The sequence below is a fragment of the Ciconia boyciana genome, chromosome 8 (assembly GCF_034638445.1).
Source record: "Ciconia boyciana chromosome 8, ASM3463844v1, whole genome shotgun sequence".
Lineage (NCBI taxonomy): Eukaryota > Metazoa > Chordata > Aves > Ciconiiformes > Ciconiidae > Ciconia > Ciconia boyciana.
In genome coordinates this window covers 3,515,783-3,537,988 of record NC_132941.1, presented here as the reverse complement: position 1 = coordinate 3,537,988, position 22,206 = coordinate 3,515,783, and the positions used below count along the sequence as shown (strand labels likewise).

General features: G+C 48.5%; 1 protein-coding gene across 1 annotated transcript in view; it reads right to left on the bottom strand.

Moving 5' to 3' along the window:
* Positions 1-22,206, bottom strand: part of IGDCC3 (immunoglobulin superfamily DCC subclass member 3) — a 106,031-nt gene that overhangs the window by 72,991 nt on the left and 10,834 nt on the right. The window contains exon 2 of the mRNA XM_072871139.1: positions 21,555-21,860. Coding sequence (XP_072727240.1) covers positions 21,555-21,860 — 306 coding nt within the window. The remainder of the gene's footprint in view (positions 1-21,554; positions 21,861-22,206) is intronic.

Here is a 22,206-nt window from a genome sequence, read left to right as displayed (position 1 = left end):
TACTGCACTTGAATTTAATTTTCAGGAAAAAAAACATTCCCTTTTTCCACCCCCACCACACTGCTCCTGCCTAATGGGCTTTATTTAAACAGGACTCGCCAACAGCTCTCCCTCCACCCCCCTTAATACTTTCAATCCATAATGCCTGAAAGGCTCTTTCCCTGGACCTTGCACGGTTTATAGGGTTAATTGAATGCACACTGATCTACTAAGTGTCCATAAGAAGAAGCGCCATTCTTTAAGATGTCATTTCTACCCCCGGCCCCCTCCCCGGCCCCCCGGACAATGCTGCGGGGCTGTGCCCGGCCAGGCTTGGCCCCAGCGAGGTATTGTTCCCCGGCCGGGGGGGCTTTGGAAAACAAAGCAAACCAAAAGAATCCCTGACATGCCTAAAAAAGGAGACTTCATGCCAGAGCTAACCTTTGAAGATTTATTCCCTGCTGCCCTTGTGACCCAATTCAACCTCCATTACTCAGGAATTCCCCAGACAAGCCCCAAAAGGCAGGGATGGAATTTCGGACTTTCTAACTCATTTGTTTGTGCAGGACAGGGTGGTCTGGCAACCCCATCCAGACAGGGAACTCGTGTGCTGGGAGAAGCTTTATATAAATATACATCTGTATTTATAGGTACTTTAGGTATTATATGTAATTATCATGACGATTCCCTCTCCCTCCACTTAAAATTGCAAATCCCCACCTTGCACAATGCGACTGGATTGTAATAGGCTTTTGTGCGGTTGCTTCCCTCAAGCCTTAGAATTCACCGCCTACTTTTAGGGCTGGAAACTAGAGAGGGGGAAAAAAAAAAAAAGAAAGAAAAAAAGAGGCTCATCTACATTATAAAACTGAAGCATGTTTCTCTTGAGAATATCTCTAGTGGGGTGAGAACTTGGGAAATGCTCATTTGGGACATCTGCTCCAAAACACCTCTTGCAACAAAGCCTTGGGAGGGCTGTGGGGCGAGTGGGGTCCACGACGTGCCGGGCTAGGCAGCCCTTAATGCAGGGCCACAGGAGATGCCCAGAGAGATGCATCTATGCCTGGCAAAAAGTCAGAGAAACCCTAAGGGAAGATGTAAGAGCCATAAAGTCAGACAGACCCACCCCCAGGAGCGCTATCTCTGCATCACTCTTCTGTCTGCAAATGGCTTTCCCAACAACACCGGGGGGTCAGGGAAAGGAATCCAATTTAACACTAAAAACTTGGAGGAAATAGCTTGGGAAGGAGTCATAAAAATGTCACATACGCCTAGTCTCATTAGTCCAGCAAGGGACGTGTCCCGCCCACCGTGCCGAACGCAAACCAAGCTGGAGAGCGTGTTTATCCCAGGTCCAATTCAATCCTCCAAACATCATCTCTCACAGAGCCCTGCCAAACACAGGCTCTCTCTGGGGACAGATGCCGCAGCCCCACGAGAGCAAGGTTATTGCAGCTGCTGAGGTCCAGGGCAAGAGCTGCACCCTCTTCGGAGGGCCCACTTTCTCTCCCTGCACAGTAATGTGCATGAGCTTTTTGGCCTGTTTTTTGCTCAGGGATCACTCATCAGACATGGTTACCCTTGGACCCTTCCTCCAGGACAGCAAGGAGTATTTTACATGCCTCAGGTGCTAGGAACAAGGAGGTCTTGCACCTCCTTGTTCCCAGGGCAAAAGGGGGCAAAGTTATCAAAAGGCAAAAATTATCTCCCCCTGGACAGTGGTAGGTGACAGAAAATAACCTGGCTGGACAGAAAATAACCGCCTGGCTCTCTAGCTGCCCACCGGCCATGTTCTGCAAAAACAGCTACCAGCTGCCTGCAGAATTCCTCAGCTTGGGAAGACCTCAGACCAAGGCATCTCTGCCTCAAGCCAACATCTCCCAAGGTGGAGGGAGATCATCCCAGGGAATGTTCCTTACTCCAGCTCCACTGCATTGCACTTGGTGGAGAAGTAGTAACACCGTTAGAGCTGCTGAACAGCTCAGAAATCAAGAAGCCAACAGAGGTTTATCTGCAGGAGACCTCAGAGACATTTGTCTCAATGGGACAAGGTGCTCCATGCTCCCACAGCACTAAATACTCACGCTGCTGTTTCCCTCTTCCAAAAGGCATGATCCTGCCTACCTTCCTGGACAGCAAGGCAGGAGCAGAGAGCACTCGCAGGCCATCAAGCATAACATGAAAATATTCTCGGCCAAATGGAGCTTATATACCGGCACAGATGTGCCTCTGGAGAGCAGGCAGCTCTTGCCCACTTACAGAGCGGCAGCACTATCCAACCTCAGCAGCAGGCAAAATCCCTACTCTTCACTTGCAGCGCCAGAAAGATTTCGCCAGCTCTTGACATTCACAGAGAGCGTTCAATTGCTGTAGTTGGTTAAGTGCAATAATTAATGATCTTACCGCCATTTGTGTGTTAAAAAGCATTGAATTAGAATGGGACCTTTTGATGTTGGCTTTGAACGAGCACGAATGACTCCAGCAGAGCAGGTCTGAATTCCTCCACGCAGGGCACACAGACCCAACAAGAGACTGAAGGCTTTCACACTCCACGTCAGCTCTGCAACAGAGTTCTGGACTGTCTCAGCATCGTCCTACTCCCTCCTATTCCTTCATGTCCCCTCTGAAAAATGACAGTGATAGTGTTCACCTGCTTCGTCAGCCTTGCAAGAATTCCCTCGCTAATCTTGGCATAGTCCTTTGTAGATAGAGGGCTGTTCGCCGCTGGAGCTGTGCTGACATATGCCAGCTGGAGGTCTGTCCCATTAAGGGGTAGGTGTTGCTCGGGTCTATGTTCAATACCTAGGAAACAGGCTTGAGAAATGAGGTTATGCACACAGCATGGTGCTGCACGTGAACTAGTAAAAAGAGCTTTACTTCTGCCTAGTTGATGCAGCCCTGAGTGACTGGCTGATTACTCCTTCTATATACAGTAAGGCTACACTGTAAATACGTCAGCATCGTGTCAAACAAACCTCAGAAGTGGTAAGTACAAGGTGAGAGTCTGGAATGTAAAAACAATCCCATTTTTTGCTGGTATCTGCTAAGTACGTTGGCTAAATGTCTAAACTGTTAAAGGAAAGAGCTTCAAAGTGACCGTCGCTTAGCACAGCACACATGTCAGAGATGTGTGTAACACAGCCTCATGCATCACACTAGCCAGGGAAAAGTTGCCTGCAAAATTCACTATATTGTTATCCAAATCATTTACCAAGTCATGGCAGACATACTAGAAAGTCTCCTGGATTTCCTCTAAAACTTCTCTCCCTAGGAAAGACTTCAGAGGACATCAGCATTAAATCCCAGGTAGCCACACCACCCCAGCTAAAAAGCCCTGTGGACCCAAAATGTAGAGATGTCTCCCAAACAAACACCGGGTAGGCTGAAACACCCTCACTAAGCAAAATTCCATTAAACTCCTGACCCTTCTCATTAAGATAAATGAGGTCTGACTGTCACTTCACCTTGCCACCCTTTCACTTAAAACTGAGAAGGAAGCAGATGCTTAATTAGCATCCATCATGGGTGTTCACAGGTCTCAGTGTAAGGAGTAAGCAATCTGCTACTACTTCTTAGAAATCTTGGGTGACGTCCTCCATTCACCTGCAGCGACGCACACTGCTGAAGTCCCTGGAGGGACGGAGGGACAAAACTCCAGGTGTGAAACTAGTAGCCCATCTCTCATCTTCACGTCTCAAGGCAGCCAGGTGCCCACATCAAACTCCTACAGCTACAAAGGTCTGTGTGATCTCTGTGTCTGTGGTTAAGCTTAAAGGTTTTCTAGCTCTTAGCCAAGATAACTCATCTGTTCCAGTTACAGACCCAGGAACAGAGTATTGTAAAGTCAAAAACCCCATATGCTATTAGATGTGCATAAACTCCCATTAGCTGGGGAGATGCTGGGTGGTGAATGAGCTAAAGTGGCTGCATTACAGAGCACTTGCTTTGCTATTGCTGGAGACTTTCCTGCCATGGACTGCAAAACTTCTGAATCAAGGAGCACTGAGACGTTTCAGGAGGAAAAAAAGAAGAAGAAAACAAAAACAGAAACAAAAAACCCAGATCTGTTTTCAAAATTTTTTAAATAGCCAGGGTTTAAGCTCCTCATTGAGGACAAGCAGCTACAAGGAGATGCTGACACAACCTACAGGACCCAAACAAAAAATTATGTGGATACAACTAGTGGAAAGCTCCAGTCTCTTTTCAGCCCCACAAGGACAAGTAGGATTTAACACAACCATGAGCTCCCCTGGTCCTTCTCCCTGTAGGAGAGACACAGATTCTCAGCTAGAAGGCAACCAGAGGGAAGCAGTTTGCACTTATGCTAGCTTGGTCCAAGGACACAACTACAAGAAAAGACAGTCTCCTATAAGCTCTGTTTGCAGCCCTTGCGCCTTCCTAACATTTTGCAGCACCCAGGGAAATCATAGAATCATTTAGGTTGGAAAAGACCTTTAAGATGATTGAGTCAAACTGTAAACCTAACACTGCCAAGTCCACACTAAACCATGTCCCTAAGCACCACATCTACACATCCTTTAAATACCTCCAGGGATGGCAACTCAACCACTTCCCTGGGAAGCCTGTTCCAATGCTTGACAACCCTTTCGGTGAAGAAATTTTTCCTAATATTGTTTAAACCCTCCCTTAGTAAACTGGTGCCAAGCCCAGTCTGCTTGCCCACTCAGACCCACGTTTGTGCTGGTCAGCAGGCATCACATCCTGCGCTGGTGTGCCAGACATTGGGATAATGGTCTGGCCTCAGGTAAGCTTCAGCTTCCTGCGCTTTTGTCGTATCTGGCCAGGGTCCACCTCATCCCCATAGTCTCTTTGGTCAAATTGTTTTACCCAAAATACTGCAGCCATCAAGAGCTTCTCCAAGGAAGTTAGGAAGAGACAATAGCATCTCTTTGAGAAAACCAGGAGGAAGGGACTCTGGAAGGCAGGCACCAGAGAAGCGCTGCAATTAGACCCCAGAAGGACAAGAGCTCCGTGTCCAAGGTGGATCCCCATGCTGTCATGCAGGGGGTCATCTCACGCCACCTTTTACCGAACCACAGCTGTATTGCTCCTGTGACAGGAATGCGAACCAGAGTTCGCATCTTCCAGCACTACTCACCCAAATCTCAGGGAGGAGTTACTACAAGGAGCGCTAAGGAGGAATAAGAAATCCCCAAGGTGCTGAGATTGTCTAAATAAATCACGCTTCAAGGCACAATTCAGCCATTCTTGTTCCCACCTGACAAGACACTCAGCGACTTTTCTCCAGTGAAAATACAGCAAGTCTCCAAGTGAGAAAGAGCAATAGATTAGACCCCTTAGGAAAAAGATAAAATGGACTATTGGCTGTTTAAGAGTCCTTGATTTGAGGAGGATGGGATTGTGGTTCAATTTTATCAGCTGCTCAATAGGTACATTTAATGAACTACATTGCTGGCAGTCTCTCGACTCAGATGGGGATTAGCATTAAACTGGGAGAAAACAAAGCAATTCGATGGAAAAACACATGACTGGAGCAAAGTGGGACGGAGACCACTTAGACCTCCACAATATCATGAAATTTTGCAGCTCAACCCATTAAAAAGTCCACAAATATCCCGGATTAAAAAATAAAATCCCCAAAAGTCACCTTTAAGCAATCCTCCATTTATTTCCCATTAAAAACTCCTGGTTGTGTAAATTGGATTCAAATGAACGTATTTACATTTGCAGTAGGAACCTGAAGTCAAGCTGTCAAAATGTCACTCTGTCACTCATGTTTTCATTGCACTCCGTCACAACACTGAGACATTCCCCCCCCCCACACCCCTTGACAGCCTCCTTGGACACAACGGAATGAGTGGCAGGAAGGAAGGACGGCTGCTGGGAGGGTGTCTCATAAGGATGCTGTAGTGGAAAAGTGTTATTTGCCTGCAAATTCTGGCACGCCGGGCTCTTATTGTCATTGGCTTTCAGCCAAGCACTGCCAGGACACAAAAAGTCAATTTATGTCAGGATTTTCATTGACTCACTACCCCTCGTTCCTCACGTTTTTGGGGCAACTTATTATGAAAGCTGGCACTGGCCATATGTGGAGTTTTCACATAAGCGTTCATCCTCATTAACAGCATGCCAGGATGGAGAGTAAATTACAGCAGGCCAGGATTGTGTTCACTGTGAAAAATAGTGTGTTATTAATCTGGGACAATCTATTGTATGTCAAGGATTACACGACTCCTCATATTCCTTAAAAAAAAGCCCACGGGGGAGAAAAAACAGTCTTTAAAACCAAACAGTTTAGAGCCATAAAATCTTGCTCTACTAAGTGAAGTTTCTGAAGGCAGTAAAAATCTCCAGAATGAAAATAAATTCCAAGTAAGATCAAGATTTACCACTTGAGGCTAAACATTCAAGGGAAAGCATCAGTAAGTTATTACTTTTCGTTTTGTAATAGGATGCTAACGGTGCAGCGGAGATGAGGACTACATTTGCATCAGTCCCTATGCAAGGACAGGGCAATGATAGAGGAGCTAATCCCATCTTTTTTTGTTTCTCCCCAAAAGAGCTCTTTCCAGGCTCTCTCTCCAGGCCTTTTGCGTAGCAGCTCCCAAATATTTTGGGACTGACTTTCTCTTGGGAAGACAAGCTGGAGGTGCACACGGGACAGTGAGAGAAGAGCAGCATTTTAGAGGAGACACCCACGCAACCCAAGGGCAGAAATTAATCTCCTTTTTGGCTACTAGCTGATAGATATTCTTGCAGGACCAAGCAACAAAATAACTGCAAACTGATACCACTCCTAAACAGAAGTCAGCGCTAACAAAGCTGGAAAACAGATCTGCAGCTCTGAGCACCAATGACTAAGTATACAAGCTGCCGATGGAAGGAAGAAACGTCCAGCACCTGATGGCATGGACAAGGTCCAAGTCAGCACACAGAGGCAAAAGGTAAAACAGGCAACCCCATGGCTTTTGCTCAGCCAGGCTCCCACCCTGGGGATCAGTGGGCCAGTCTCTGGAAACAGGGAGTATGTCTCCCTTAGTCTGAGTAATGTTACCTCTGGGAGGAGAGCTGTGGAAATAAAGCACATTAATAGAAAAGCAAAACAAATGATGGCAAAGCTGGCAAGCAATGCCACTTCCAGAAAGACACAGGAGATGGACTAACCCCTACAGATCATCCAGCCGCGTGCAGGGTTTAATCTGTAATGAGCGAGGAGCGGTGCGATGGGAGATCTCAGTTGCCTGCCGTACACAGCTCTAGTGTATGGTTTTGCAAACATGCCTCTGTCTTTGGCAGGGAACACGGCTGCAGTCAAAGAGTACCGAGAAACACTTAAAAACACTGCCCAGTGGAAAATGAGGAATAAGCTTGGGTCCACCTGATAGCATGAGAATTACACTGATATCCCAAAGGATGGGCCAGTCCTCCCGGCTACACTGCTGCCTCTCAGGACGCTGGGTTCACTTGCTCTCAGGAAAAATGCCACCAAAGCCAGAATTGCTAGGATAGGGTACGGTCTTCCAGCTCCTGCCTAGTTGCTTACCATGCCAGAGCAGTCTGCTAGCCTTTCTGGGCCCTACGCCGTGAAGAAAAGGTAGAAAACAGGATGCTTACAGTCTCCAAAACCAGGAGACGACCCAAGATATCTCTTAGGAATGATCTCTAAGCCCAGATTCTGATTTTTAAACATAGTTGCTACAATCCAGAGATGGAAGCACATCCCATGTACCAGAATATCCCACGTTTTACTAAATAGTATTAAAAAAAAAAACCCACCAACAAAACCCACCTTATTCTCAATACTCACGTCTTGCCCTTTTCTCTGAACCATCTGGTTTGGACCCTTGTCAGAGTCAGGAGACTGCATTAACCAGAGCTGATGTACTAACCCATCAATTCCACACTCCTCTGAGATGTTGCCTTCAAGCTCATTATCCAAAGCCTAAATTGCAAAGAATTAGATACCTTCACTCTGCATACCAGCAGGAAAAGGGAAAAAAAAAAAAAAATCAAATAAAATTCACAAGTCCACAATCTAATTAGGAAAAAAACTTCCAGTCCTGAAGCGTTTGTCAGTTTTTCATCCTGCCAAATGCATACTAATACTCTCTCCCCGCACGCTGCATGGGACTGCCATTACACTGCTTCCATAACATGTCAGAAGTGATCAGCATTAGGCCTTCCTAATGTGTCTCAGAAACAATAGCAATTACAGAGTCGTCCATTCATATCTAAAGGCTTACCAGACTACAACTTCCCTCAGGAGGCTAAAGACATTTCATCGAAGCAATTATATTTATGTAGCATTAAAGTACTTTCTTTAAAGCCACGGCAGTTACCTTTTTGCATTAGAAGCAGAGCAGTAACGAGGAGCCCTCTCACCCGATCCGAACTCCTCCAAGCATATTTTTTGCCTGTTTAAAGATTGCTAACACACACACACACCTTGGGGTTTTTGCTGCCTTATTTTTAATGTTATTACACTCCCTTACCCTAGGGATCTGACATGCAGATTGGAGCCTATTTACATGACAAGGGACCAGAATGGAAGAAGCTCATCAGTTTATTCAGCTTTCCCCACTCTCATCATGTCAAGGACCTTGTGATGTCTGGCAATGCCGTGAAGCCCCAACTTTCAGCGTTTCGCAGTTCTGTCAACCTTAGCTCTCGTTATGTTAAAACCGAGATGTTTTCAAGCTTTTTTTTTCTCCATGAATCACAAATGCTAGAAACATGACTTAAGTGTATCATAACAGTTAAAAGTCAATAGACAACCTAAAGGAACTAATAATCTGTTATTTTTTAATATCAAGAATTCAGAACAAGCATTGATTTTGAGAGGGGAAAGACAGCTCGTCTCAGGTTTTGAACGCTGGAAGCTGTCAATATAGGACATTATTTATTTTCCACTTTTTTTCCCCCTTTTCCTACAGGAAGCCAAGTAGCCCTCTAGAAATATTCTACCTATGAATTTCACAGCATGCATCGAAAAATCAAAACATGAAGCCTTGGTGTGACATCTCAAATCTCTGCCATTCAACAGCTGATCATATTTTCCCTTTCAGCTCCACCAGCTGTACCCCACCAGCACGCCTGGCTCGCACAGGGCTGCTGGGAAGTGCCGGCGGCAAGTTCGGCAGCCAGGATCCCGGCTTGAACAGACATTTCCTTCCAAGCAAATCCTGCACCTAGCTCTGATGCACCGGGAGGATTTTTTTAGTGCTTGAAGCACTAATAAGAGGAACGGATTCCTTGTGTTTGACCAACATTTCCTTGGATGGGGGCTCTCCATCTTCCTTCCCGAGCTCTTTGCGTTGGAGAGCGAGAGCTATCATGACTCTGCACTCTGGTGCTGCCCAGCTCAGGATCCCAAAAGGACTGCCCAGCGCCTCGCCTGTCCTTTTTGGGTAGGAAACCAGCAGCCTGAATTTTGCAGCTTGCAGAGCATCTTGCAGGCACGAAACCCAACCCCATCCCTCCTGCCTCCCTGGGTCCTTCTGGGGATGCCACAAGGCTGGACTGGCTCCTGGCTGCCTTGCCACATTGCAGCCAACCCTTGTACTGGCCTAAGGATGAACTTGTTGCCATGGCAGGAGTCAAAGCATGCATTGCGCTGCCGGCATGACGGCGAGCAGCAGCACAGAGCACCGGCTGCTCCTCCACAACGGCTTTTTGTTGTTCCTTTCTCACCGAGGCGGCCCCACCACAATGCACCCATCCTCTCACCGTGCTGGAGCAGCCTGGCAAAATCCAGCTGACCGTAACACACAGCAGCACCGTGGCCGAGGGCCCAACATCGCATTTCTCTGCTGCAAACTCTGCCTCTTCCCTGCCTACTGCAGTGCACGGCATGGGAAAGTAGACCCCACAGCACAAGGCGAGCCTCCTGCTGCAAATACAGGACATAAAGGGATGCCAAAGTTGTGAGGCAGGAGCTCTGTCCAATACAGAGAAGGAGATTTAAGTGAGGGGAAAGAGCATCACTCAAAAAGGAGGTTGTCTCCAGCTAATGCATTTCCTCACTGCTGCTGGGATGTTTGTCACAGGACAGGCTTAGCTCGGCGACCGGGTAGTGCCTTTTAAAACTCCCTTACAGCTTTGATTAGCCTTGCTAAAACTAAGGGCATCTCTCATTCATACACTAATTAATGGCAGGCTCAGAAGAGGTTGGTATCCCTCATCACTGCAGATTTTAACAAGGAGAAATACAAAGGTGGACTTAAAAATAAAAGCAACGCTCCTTCCTGAGCAGCGGTTTCAGTGCCTCAGAGATTACAAGCCAGCCCTGCTCTGTGTGTCAGCAAGCCTTTCCAAAATAATGAGCCTGCTTCCGTCCCAAGCAGCTCCTGTTGCACTGGAGAAATGAGCAGAAAGGTATTATGGGCTCACACTCACCAGATGGATGTCCTGCTTTGTTCTCCGCTTACAGAAAACCCTACACATACAGTTTGGATTATCTTCATTGTAATTCTAATCACCACCTCTCTGTAAGGGAGGGAGGGAGGGAGGGATCCTTGCCTCGGTCAGGAGAGCTAATTAAAAGTTGTGAGTCATCCAGACTTCTCCGCACATTGGAAATGCTTTTGGAAGATCAGGTAATCTCTCTTTCTTGGGGGAACCTAGTTAGCAAAAGAAAAATTAAGCAGACTCCCCTTGGGCAGGGAGCTGTACAAGAACAAATCCTGTTTCCCCCACGGGACGTGGCAGCATGAATCGCAGAGGTGCTTCAAACATATGCAAACTACGCTTTAAAACAGAAAGGCTTGTACCCGATCCCCAGCACAGAAACACAAACACCTCCTGTGTACGTACGCCCACGCTGGCTTTTAAAACCCGTTGTCTAAGAGGCTTTTGCATACAAATATATGATGCAGGGACCTCTGTCTTCCCCTAAAAGAACTTCTGAACCCTCTGGCTGGCTCCCGGTTGGTTGGGTACAAGCTCAAAGGTCTCAGAAAAGACAGACCCACGAGCCTTGTGAAAAACGACAGCCAGCAGCGATGCAAGGTCCACACGGCGCCCCAACTCCTCAACCCCGATTAGCCGCAGAGCAATTGGCGCCGAGCAGCGCGCCCGGAGGGAACCGGCCTCCCCAGACCCGCTGCGGTGGGAACGAGCTGCCCGTGTTGATAATGAGCTCTGACAGCTTCAAGCAGGGTCAGGGCCCCCTGCACCAGCTTGGTGCAGACAGTCTGCAGGCAACGGACCCCCAAACCCAAAGGGGCTGGGAGGAGCTGGGGAGCACTAATGCCTCCGTCCCCAATTCCTGGAGATACAAGGGCATCGGGAAAGTTGCCCAAGGTCACATGGGACAGCAGGAGCAGAGCCAGGCTTCCCAAGGCATCAACCATCACGCTGCTTCAGCTAAAATGGTCGAGCCTGAATCCTTAAAACTAGCGCCCAGGCTTTGTATTTAAGATGTTGACCAATTCCTGTCATTTAGAGGTGCTGGGCGCCTGCAGAGCCTGGGTCCTTGCAGAGGTTTAGAGCACCCATCGTTGTCCTAAGGGACAAGGAAGCTGTTTTCTCTTTGGCTACCATAAAATAGAAAGATTACTTTTGTTGTCATCCTTCAAATGGCCAGTCCAGCATGCAAAGAGCCTCTTTCACCTGGGCAACAAGTGTTGCTGCTCTTCCTGCTCCCCACCACCAACAGGAGAGATCGGGCAGAGACCACTGCTGGGGTGAGGAAGGAGGGAGAAGGGGTCTAACTAACTGTATCCTCAAGGCTGGCAAAACTTGGCTGTGTTCATACAACCAGGCAGCCTGCCCTGCCACCCCAGGCATGAGGCAATGCCCTGCAGAGCCATTGCAGGCCCAGGGCGCGGTAGGCCCAGGGCTTCTCGGGGCAGAAGGAGCATAACTGATGCGGCCCCATGTGTGCCCTGGAGCATCACCTCCACACCCCACTTCTGCAAAGGTGTCTCTAATGCAGCAGAAGAATTTAAAGACAGATTTTTCCCAATGGTCATAAAATGTCTCCAAGTGTTGCTACCTATAGGCTCACTTAAAATAAACTATGTTTATAAAGACTTCTTCTTTTCTCTCTCCTCCTTTTTTTTTTTTTTTTTCCTTCGAGAGAGTTCAAGCTGACCCCCTTGGGGCCCTGCCTCTCCTCTCCCCCTGAGCATTAGGATCACTAATGAAAGACGTAGTCAGGACTTTCCTTCCCACCCCTTTACACATTGCTGAGGGAAGCCATGGTGAGCTGGACGTCGATGCTCCTCCAAGCAAAGTGCCTCGGCAAGTACCCTCACCTTGGCAGGAGCCGCCACAATGGGGACCAAAGGGATGCGGCCGCATTGCTTGGCCATTCAGGGCAACGTCACCGCAGAGAGCTCAGGATGAGAGCAAACCACTGGACTGAGGCTGAACGTCCCACTGCCCTCTGGGGAAGATGCTGAGCTGCAGGGAAAAAAACTGGTAATGGGCAAACCACACCAAGGAACAAGGGGAAACAGGGGACTGCCGCTTCTGCTTGATCATTTTGGAGGTTAGCTCAGTACCATAACTCTGTTTCAGTTCAAATCTATTTAGCCTTTGCTTCACGGGAACCCGACAGGCCCTGGAGAACCCTCCTGGCAAAAGGATGCTCCAGTCGATGCTCCTACCTTTCTGCCCAAGGCAAATCAAACCAAAAATAGACATGATGCATTTCTACCACCAAAACAATTTGCAAACTCATTTTAACTGGCACAGCTTGGGGACCTGGACATTTGCGAGCAGCTCATCCCAAATATACATTAGCTCTGACTTTTTGGTGTATGCAAAGACTTGGGCAAACCTGAATCATGTTTCTTCAATGCTCAGTGAAACCATGAACCCAGCTTGCGCACCCTTGGCTTTTCCTTGTCCCTCCTGCTGCATCCATGACATCCTCACTGATGAGAGTTCACTGTCCCCCTTCCCTCTTCGACACCTCCTCCAAGTCAGCGTTCCTCTGCAGTCTCAGCAAAGCAGTGCAATCCCTGGTAGGGTGAGCTATGGCCTGAGATGAGGATGGGCATCATCCTGCCCAGAGAGATGGGCAAGGAATGCAATGCACTGCGCTCAAAAGCCACCAGCCAATTTGCAGTGCCATGCTCCAAGATGAGCAATGCAACTGAAGAAACACAAGCTCCTGCTGCTGGCCAAAAACATCTCGCAGGCATCAACCATGACTTGATCCGGCAGGTTTGCTGTCCCTGCCCCTCCTGGGCACAGCAGGCAGGAAAATACTTGGTTTTTTCTCAATGAATAAGCAGAGAAGTATCGATCAAATGCAGCGGACTGCAACGCTGCAGCTGAAGTATGCACACACTGAGCCTTTTCTGCTACCGCAACACTGCCACTCATTTACACACCAGCAGCCTAAAACTATCTCTTTTGTACACCCAAATTGATCCTCACGCTTAATTAGTGCTCTCAGTTGCAGCAAAATTTCATTTGTTTCTTCCAAACGTGGCCTGATCCATTGTCCCTCTCCCGTGACCTGTGAAAATTAGTCATTGAGCTCAGTGACAGTGGTAAGTGCGAAATGCAGCATCAAAGGGACATAATGGGGGCCTCTTAGGACTGACAAAAAAACCCACCATTAATCAAGGCATGCTCAAGAGGTGCCAACTTACTGAGGCATGTGAGTGGCGCCGGTCCTGAGTGCAGGCCCTCCTGCAGGAGGCTGGATGTAGAGGGGTATGCGGGCGCAGGAGAGCTCCCCAGCACCCCGAGGACCGCAGCCTGCCCCAGGCAGGGAGGTACAGCTGCCCCAGCATCACTGCTCCCTGGGCAGATGGTCTCTGCTCTGCTTGTCCCAAGGATTTGTCCACCTGCTTTCCAAAAGAGGTTACAGAGCCATGCTTTTCCAGGCAGCTCCTTGGTTTAGAGAGTAGGGACGGAGCTTGTCTCGTGATACCCAATGCACTGCTTTAACTGTCAGGAGCGATGTATGGGACACCACACCAGATCAGGAGCGAGATGTCAGCATCTCTGTGTTTCCAGAGCTAACAGGAGAGCCTGCAGGCTCCCAGAGCCAAACACACGATATGGTCCATCCAGCAGCACCCTCCACTGACCCCCTTGTGCAATCCCAGGACCAAGCTAAGGGAGAAGGCACAGACTGCACAGACAGACCAGAGTGCTGTGGATGCTGCAGCAAAATCACCCGGGGAATTATCCCAGGGATCGGGGCCTCAGAGCCCTATGGACAAACCCGCACAGGTACAAAGCCAGGGCAGCCCTGCAGCCGGAGAGCCAGCAGCGGGGCAGCTGAAAGGGTAAGGGACCAATTTTAACTGGTTGGGACAGAGAGAGTTTTAACATCAGAAAACCAAAGCAAAGAGGTGAATCTCTGCAAAATTCAAACCTCCATAGCAAAGCAGTGTGTTTAAACCCTCTCCTGCAAATTCATGTCATTAAACAGAATAACTTGGACTCAGCAAATCCAAATGACTCTCACTTTCAAGGTCCTGCATTCAGAAGCCCACAATGGAGAACAATGAGGTAGAGAAAAAGCCGAGGATCTTGACGCCGCATTCAGAAGGCCATCTGGTCCGGCCAGCACAGCCAGCGCTGGGAACGGGCAGCGTCGTGGGTTGAGATTTAATCTGAGCCACTTATTGAGTGACCTCAGGCGAATCGTTTGACCTCCTTTTGCCTCAGTCAACCCAACTGTAAAATTGGGTTTAAAGCAAGAACCTCTCTGAAAACCATATGCTGTGCCTAGGAGGTGTGGGAGCAGACTCCCTTCCCAGCGACAGGGCTGCAACGGTGGGTAGAGCCAAAACCAGAGCGGAAGAGGTGGTGCATGGTGCAGAGATCCAGCATCCCTCGGTGTCGGGGAGCTCTGGCTGATGGCTCTCCTGGGTCTCATCCTGCCATCCCTGGGAAAGCAGCTTTGGCCCCCATGCGGGGACTCACCTGTAAGAGGGGATTTGTGAGGTCTGCCCTTGCTCATATCACTACTGCACCCAAAGGCCCCAAACATTCAAAGCAGGGTCCCCAGATCCCAATCTCATGGCAGGCAGGCTGCTGTGGGCAGGGATCAGCAAAAAAGACGTGGCCCTGACAAAATCTAGTATCCTTCTCTACAGCCTCTGTGCCCTTTTATTTATTTACATATTTTGCTGTTTTCAGTAACTGTGGTTACAGCCATGACCAGACCTTCAGGCAAACACAGCGATGATTTTCTTTAACTTGCTGGTTACCCACTAGATCAAGAGCATTGATTGCTCTGGTCAAATGCCCCTGAAAATTGATTCCTACTCACAGCCTTGCCAATGAACAGCGGCAGAAAAACAGCCCCCCTCTCACCTGGGCACCAGCCTTTCCTCAGCACTGCACGCCCTTCGCCTCTTGACAGGCTTGCAGGGAAGAGTTGGCACAGATGAAACAGCATCCCCAACTAATGCGGGTCCCCAATAAACACAAAATAGCAATTTGTCTCCCCAAGATGCTCAAAGGGGTGTGCAAACAATGGCACTGAGGCAAACCCATCCTGGGTTCAGAGAGAGGGGAAACTGAGGCACAGATCAGTGTTACTGGCCACACCATGGTGACTGGCTCAGCCAGCTGGGACCCTTGTAGGGCAGTATGAGAGTGAAAGCCATATATAACCATCACACTGTCACCAGCCCGCTGGAAAAACAACCGTATAACTAGTGGCATTACAAATGCTTAAGCTGAGACAAGCCTAAGCAGATGAAGAGCTGCTCTAGGTGACAGCACCAAAGAGATCCCGGGGCGATGACTGCAAGCAGAAGACTAAGGTAGCAGAGACCTGCCCTGGCCCCATGCTTCAAAGAGAGGCTGGAGCAAAGCAGCAGCCAGAGGAACAAGCAGCGTAAAAGCACGTGAGGCTGAGCACCACGCTGTCTCCACAGAGCTGCCCGCATGGGTACCGGCAGAGCATCGCCCTGTGTTAAAAACACAGGCGGCAAACTCGGGAGCAGCCTCGTGCTGCAGGCGCGGGCTGCAGAGATACCAGAACTTCCTCAGCTGTGCTCCAAGAGTTAATTGAGACAAATAACTCAACAGTGCTACCATTAATGAAATTCTTCTGATATATTTCCCCTGAGCTTTCTATAAATGACTAAGTGACATTACTGCCTGCAGTGCAAACCCCTTATATGAGAGATAACATTGCCGGAGCTAAGGTTGGCGCATCCACGTTAGAAGCCTTGCGGAGAAGTGCAAGATGATATTTAAATAACTATCACACTGCTAAGAAATGAGCAGCCAAAAGAAATATGGTCTTATAATGTGCTCAAGTCTCAGGATGAATCCTGGCTGTTACATGCAGACACTGAAATGCAGTGGGTGGTAAGTGACAAACTCTTTTAATCCTGCAAATCTACTAAAATTCCCAGTCAAATCTCTCTGCTCTCCCCCTGGTGACTCCTATATTTGTATATTTGTTTTGCAGCACACACAGGGCCAAATACTGCAACAGTACAGATATGAGAGGCAGCATCACATGAGCCAGCATGTCCTAGAGGCAGCCAAAAGAGCTGATGGAGGGAAATAACCCACTCACCCATCATTTCCATCCCCTGGAAACCTCTCACAGTCTTTTTCCTTTACTTAATTTCTTTTTCTTTCCTTTTTTTAGTAATTCCTCATGGGTTTTTTTCCCCTCTGAGACCCACTGCTACAAGCCCAGAACTTGCTGTGGGCTTACCAAGAGCTGTGAGCATTCAAAGCACAGACAGATAAAAAAACATCACTGGCACCAGAACTGAGCCCTTATACTCAGCACTTGAGAAGAAAGGGCATTAAATGCAAGCAGAGCCACAACTGAAAAAAAATTATATCTGTTTGTGGATGGAGGAAACTTGGCATGCAACACCAGGGATTAAATTGCAATAAAATGCAAGCGACCATTAGCCAAAAGTTCCTGGAAGTAACACGACCACGTCTCCAGAGCCGCAAACCAACACCACGGCACTTGCTTTAAAAGCATACCTTTACCTCCCGCACGTGTTTCGCACCACTAAAACGTGTCATCACAAAAGTATCCCGCTTCCAACTGTGGAAACAGGTTCACTTGATCTAAGCGCAAGCTATAGGTAGGGCTCTGCTGACAATACAGATACTGTATGCACACAAGAACAACCAACAGCAAGCCCACGCGTTTAAGGTCTGCCTTGATGTTTTGAGGGAGACTCTCAATCTGCATCCAAACAGTGGCATTGCCCAGGAAATACCTTGGTGACAACTTTGGTGCCACCTTATTTAAACCTTAATTTAAAATGCTAACTTCATAATGAGTGGAACAAAACTGTGTAAAAACATTTCCCACTCTAATCCTGGATTGATCCCCCCAGTATGGCCTTCTTTTGTAATTACATCCCTTTGTGATCTCACTCTAATGCCTTGTATTGTGACCCATAAAATAATCAGCCCCCTTTGTCTCTTCCTAATCCTTTTAGACTTCCTTCTTGTCTCTACACTCTTATAAATGCTGCCATTATTTGGGTTCAGCAGCTCTTCCCACCACCCCAGAGCCTGGAAAGGGGGCTGCAGGTTAAACCCTGAATATATTCTGTGCAGGGGAGCCGAAATGATGGGAAGATCTTTCGTGCTTTAAAAACTCCGCAATTCCCAACCTCCTCCCCTAGCCACACAGCTTGGCAGGGAAAACAACTTGCAAGCATGCATATGCACCAGACCTCCCCCCTTTTTATACTTTGCAGATGACCTTGAGACCCTTGGCCTGGAGGTTGCAGCGGCCAGCATGTTTGCGGGGAGAGCATGCTTGGCCCCAGGCTGGGCGAGAGGAGCTGCTGCTGCTGTCTGCAGGGATCAATGCAGAGAAGAGACATAACATCTGCCTTGCCCAGGCTATCAATCCTGCCCTCCTGCCGGCAGGGTAGGTGCCATGGACGGCCAGGCACAGTAGGATGGAGGAGCGGGATTTGGGGCAGGATGCGGAAGGGAAGGGGGTAAGGGAACAGAGAAGGGATGCATAGTGCTAAGCTTGGCTCCAAAACCGTGCCCCCGTAGCAAGATACAATGATGAAAGCATCTTTACAAGCCCAGATACCTCCAGAGCCATTCTCAGGTTCCACAGTACTTCAAATATTGGGCAGGCCCATTTCGCCAAGCTTCAAGAAACCTCTTTGGCTCCAAGTTGCACAATTGGCTTACTTTTCCTCTTTCCTGCTTTTTATAGCACCGGATCAAACAGGGAAAATTGCTACTCTCAAGCCGGATGCGTGCAGAGCCTGATCCGATACCCAGTTTGATGGTGATTTCCAATTAGTGGTAACTGCTTGTTATTGAGCGATATAATCAATGGGTCTTACTCTACCAGCCGGGCTGTGATTTATGACGAAGTGGAGCCAGCTCCATCAAATTACAGTATCGGCAAAAAGGGCTGGAAATGCCATGAGACAACATCATCAGAGTCAAATAAGGCCAAGTTAAGCAAAGGGTGGCGATGAGGAGAAAGGCGGCTGCGTTTTGGGGAGCTCACCTTCCAAAGGAGTGGACTCTAGCCATTACTATTGCTCAGAGGGTATCTTCATCCACAGACAGCAAAGGCGTGCATCAGCTTCTGGCACACACAAGAGAAATACAGCTCCTCAAAGAGACCCACGAAGACACAGCCAAGCAGTGCCTCCAGAGAACTCTCTGCCTATGAAACTGATTTTAATTAAGACAGCTCGGAGTCATGCAAAGTTATGAAACTGTCATTAGGAGAAAGAAAAGATCTGTATTGAATAACCTGATCAGATTATAAAAACATGTTGCATTCCACAACCTTTTAAACTAACACACCAAGGTTTGAACAGACACAGAAACAGCAACTGAAAAAATTCCAACTGGCGTGTTAGGCAGAGGGTGGAAATGCCGAGGGCCTCCGCTCAACTCAGTCACGCGTAGGCTTCTTGCACACTTGTACTTGTTCAAAAGAAGGTTACGCTACAAAAATATTATCAATGTGTTTAGCACCTGACCTGCCAATCCACAAACCAGCCAAGGTCTGCTTCCCTCCACTGAGCGTCTTTGGTTAATAATGATGACATACAGAAATTTCCCTGAATTTTAGTTAAATAAATTTAATGAGCCAATTTTTAGGAGGAAGGTTTTAAGAAGTGCCTGCTCCGTGGGGAAACTGCATGCACCTCGAGCCCCTCAGGGCCGCACGCGCAGCGGCTGAGAGCAGCATATTCTTCCAATTAAATTTTATTCAATGCCAAGTGTTGAAGTAAATTTGAAACATAAAAATATGATATCCAGCCCACATTTCCTGAATGCAAATATGTACATTCCTCCGAGCCAAGAAGATTATATTCCAAGCAATAATACAAAGCCAGGGTCTGTAACGGTGATATGAGACTAACAGCCTGCCTTTGAAGACAGCGAAAAGTGCAGCAGAACTCTCGAGGGGCTCCGGTCTGTCAGATCCCTTTTATTCCTCAGTAGCATGGCCTTGATCAACTTTCAAGATTTTTGTTTGTGAAAGGTTTTTATTTCTCCTTTCCTTTTGTGTTCAGATGTCAGGCTCAGAGGGAAGAAGAGATCAGCATTGGGATGAGGTTTTACCCACCGGCAGTATTTACTCTGCTTCGCAAAGGTCTGCTTAGTGCTTGGCTTTTTTTTTTCCTTCCAGGCAGCCAGCACCCATTTCTTCGATGCAATGGTCCCCTCATCTCCAAAACAGGGATAATTACGTCCTCCTTTGTTTGACTTGCTTATCGGGACTTGGGGCAAGGAAAATCGCTATTACTTGTGTGTAACCACCCTGAGACACAGGGGCTCAAGGGTACGACTGCGATTCATTCTTAGGAGATTTCATCTATGTTTAAGCCGAGTCCTAAGTGCAAGAGCATGCTCCTTCGGTTCAGGCACAGCGGGGGAGCTCACCCTGAGCAGCAGGTTACATTTGCCCACAACATCCCGTTTTATTCCCATTATCCACAGGCACCTGTGGCATCAGCAGGTGCCCCATGTTTTGTGCTGGCTTCACCCAGACCTTTTCTCAGGGCTGGCAAGAAACCAAGCCTGAAGCCAGAACACAGTCCAGAGCATTTTCAACATGATCCCTTTTTCATTTTGATTCACACGAAACTACGGCTACAAAAGGAAATGCTATTCAGGGACACACAGCACATCACATACATATTGATGCAGGAGCCGAGATAACAGTGTTTATTGACAATCCACTATCCCAAAGGTAATTCCTCCAGCTCTCATGTCTCCTGTTTACAGGTCCAAGAAGTTTGACATTGTGCTTGTGCGTCAGCCAGCTCCCAGCTCATAAATGCCAGAACCATTCACCAAAAGTGCTCCAAGGTTTAGCACCACAAGACTGACGAGTTTGAGATCCAGCTGCTAATCTGGCACGGACCCAAAGCCCTTGGCTCCTGGACAATGTCACTTCTTACACTACTGAAAAGCTAGGTTTGCAGATGGCCACTTCGTGCACTCGGGGATTGTTATACACAAGGGCTGGAGTGTTCCCTTGGTGGGCTGCCAGCCGGCCCCGGCACTGCGGGGAGTGGGCAGCAGCGCTCCAAAAGGCCCCCCAGTTTGGGGAGTGCAGCCAGGGAACCAACAGAAGTGGTAGTAAGTGGCTTGCACAGAAAGAAGAGTGGTAGCCATCTCCCAGACAAGTTGGAGAACCCTTCAGTAAAACTTATTTAACAAGCCAGCATTCAACCAGGTTTCAGGGCTGTACCAGACACCCGTCCTCACACCTGTATATAAATTACACCCACCAGCAACTTCTGGTTGAATGCAAAAAGGATTAGCAGCTGCACCCCCAGAGCCCACAGACAGTCTGTGGGCAAAGCTGGCCATCAACACAACAGGGACAGAAAACACCACGACATCTCAGCTCTGCTGTCAGTCCCGGGACAAACACAAACCAGCAACCAGAGCCAGCAAGGGGGACCCCAGCAGCCTGCACGGCAGGAGACCCAACAGGACCAACTGCTCTGGCTGTGGCAGTGCAACGGGCTAAGCTGGGTACTGCGCAGGGCCAGAGTCACAGCCTGCCCTGTAATTCTTCCTCCCCCACCTTTAAATTTCATTCCCTCGCTGACATTTTCATCTCTCTTCTCCTCCGGGCTCCCCCCACCAGACAATCTGTCTGGTGTTGTTAGCCTTGCCCCCAAAGGCACTGCCACGCTGGGTAGTAAATAAGACCTTGCTGCCTCCACACTGCCTGCCTTAAATAACAAAATGAAAGAAACCATGACCTTCAGAAGGTCTTTGCCTATGGTTTGGAAAGCACTGCCTGCCAAGCAGAGCCAGACGTGCTGCAAAGCAGAGAGGCTTCCAAACCCACCGCTGGAGAGACACAAACCATGGACTATTTCACCGCGTGACTTTAACATAACTTACCCCTCGGAGACAGGGAATTTACTGCTGGAAGGTGGCTTTTAGTTTTCTCCCCCTGAGAAGGCTGATTAGCTCTTCTTTCACACTTGGACAGCTATGCAGATTAGACACCAGCCAGATCCCCACACCAGCTCCAGGTTCTTTTTTCTCTTTCCCCTCTTTAATTCTCCCTCCCTGAACACCCAGCACCCACCCATGCTTCCCAGCAAAGCCAGGGCCCCTTGCAGGACTGCCCCATGAGGTGCAGGTGGGATGATGCCCGTACTTACTCGCTGCCTGAACCTTCGCCTTCCGGCTCACCACCAGCCCGTAGTGGTTTTGCGCCATGCAGTCATACTCGCCTTCATCCGAGGACCCATCTCCCCGGACCCTCTGGAAGCGGGAGACATAGAGCGACCCGTTGGCCAACATGAAGGCATTCTCACTGTCCACAATCATCACGCCATTCTTCCGCCATGTGATGGTGATGGGCTGGATGCCCTCCACCTGGCAGTAGAGGATCAAGGGCTGCTCCTGCACAGCTATGTCATCGCTAGGCTCCACGACGAACGCCAGCTCGGAGGAATGGCCAAAATCTAAAACGAAGAGAGAAGGACAGAGTCAGCAGTGTGTCCACAAGAAGCAGCAAGAACCCACTGCTAAGGCAGCTAACAGCAGGTGGTGAATACATTTTGGATAGAGTGGGCTACACTAGGGCTACAGGGTACAAGCGTTTTGGAGAAACACAAAACCCTTGGGCATGCTTTGCCTCCCAAGCCTTTGCTATAAAAATCTCCGGGTGCAGTTTCCAAAGGCACAAACAGGCACAGACCTTCGAGGCTGCATTTGGAGACTCCAGTGAAGGGGATGGGCAGGCACACCCCTTCAATGGCTTGCCAAACTCCAGCTCCACTCCATACCCCACTGAAGATTGCCTCTTCC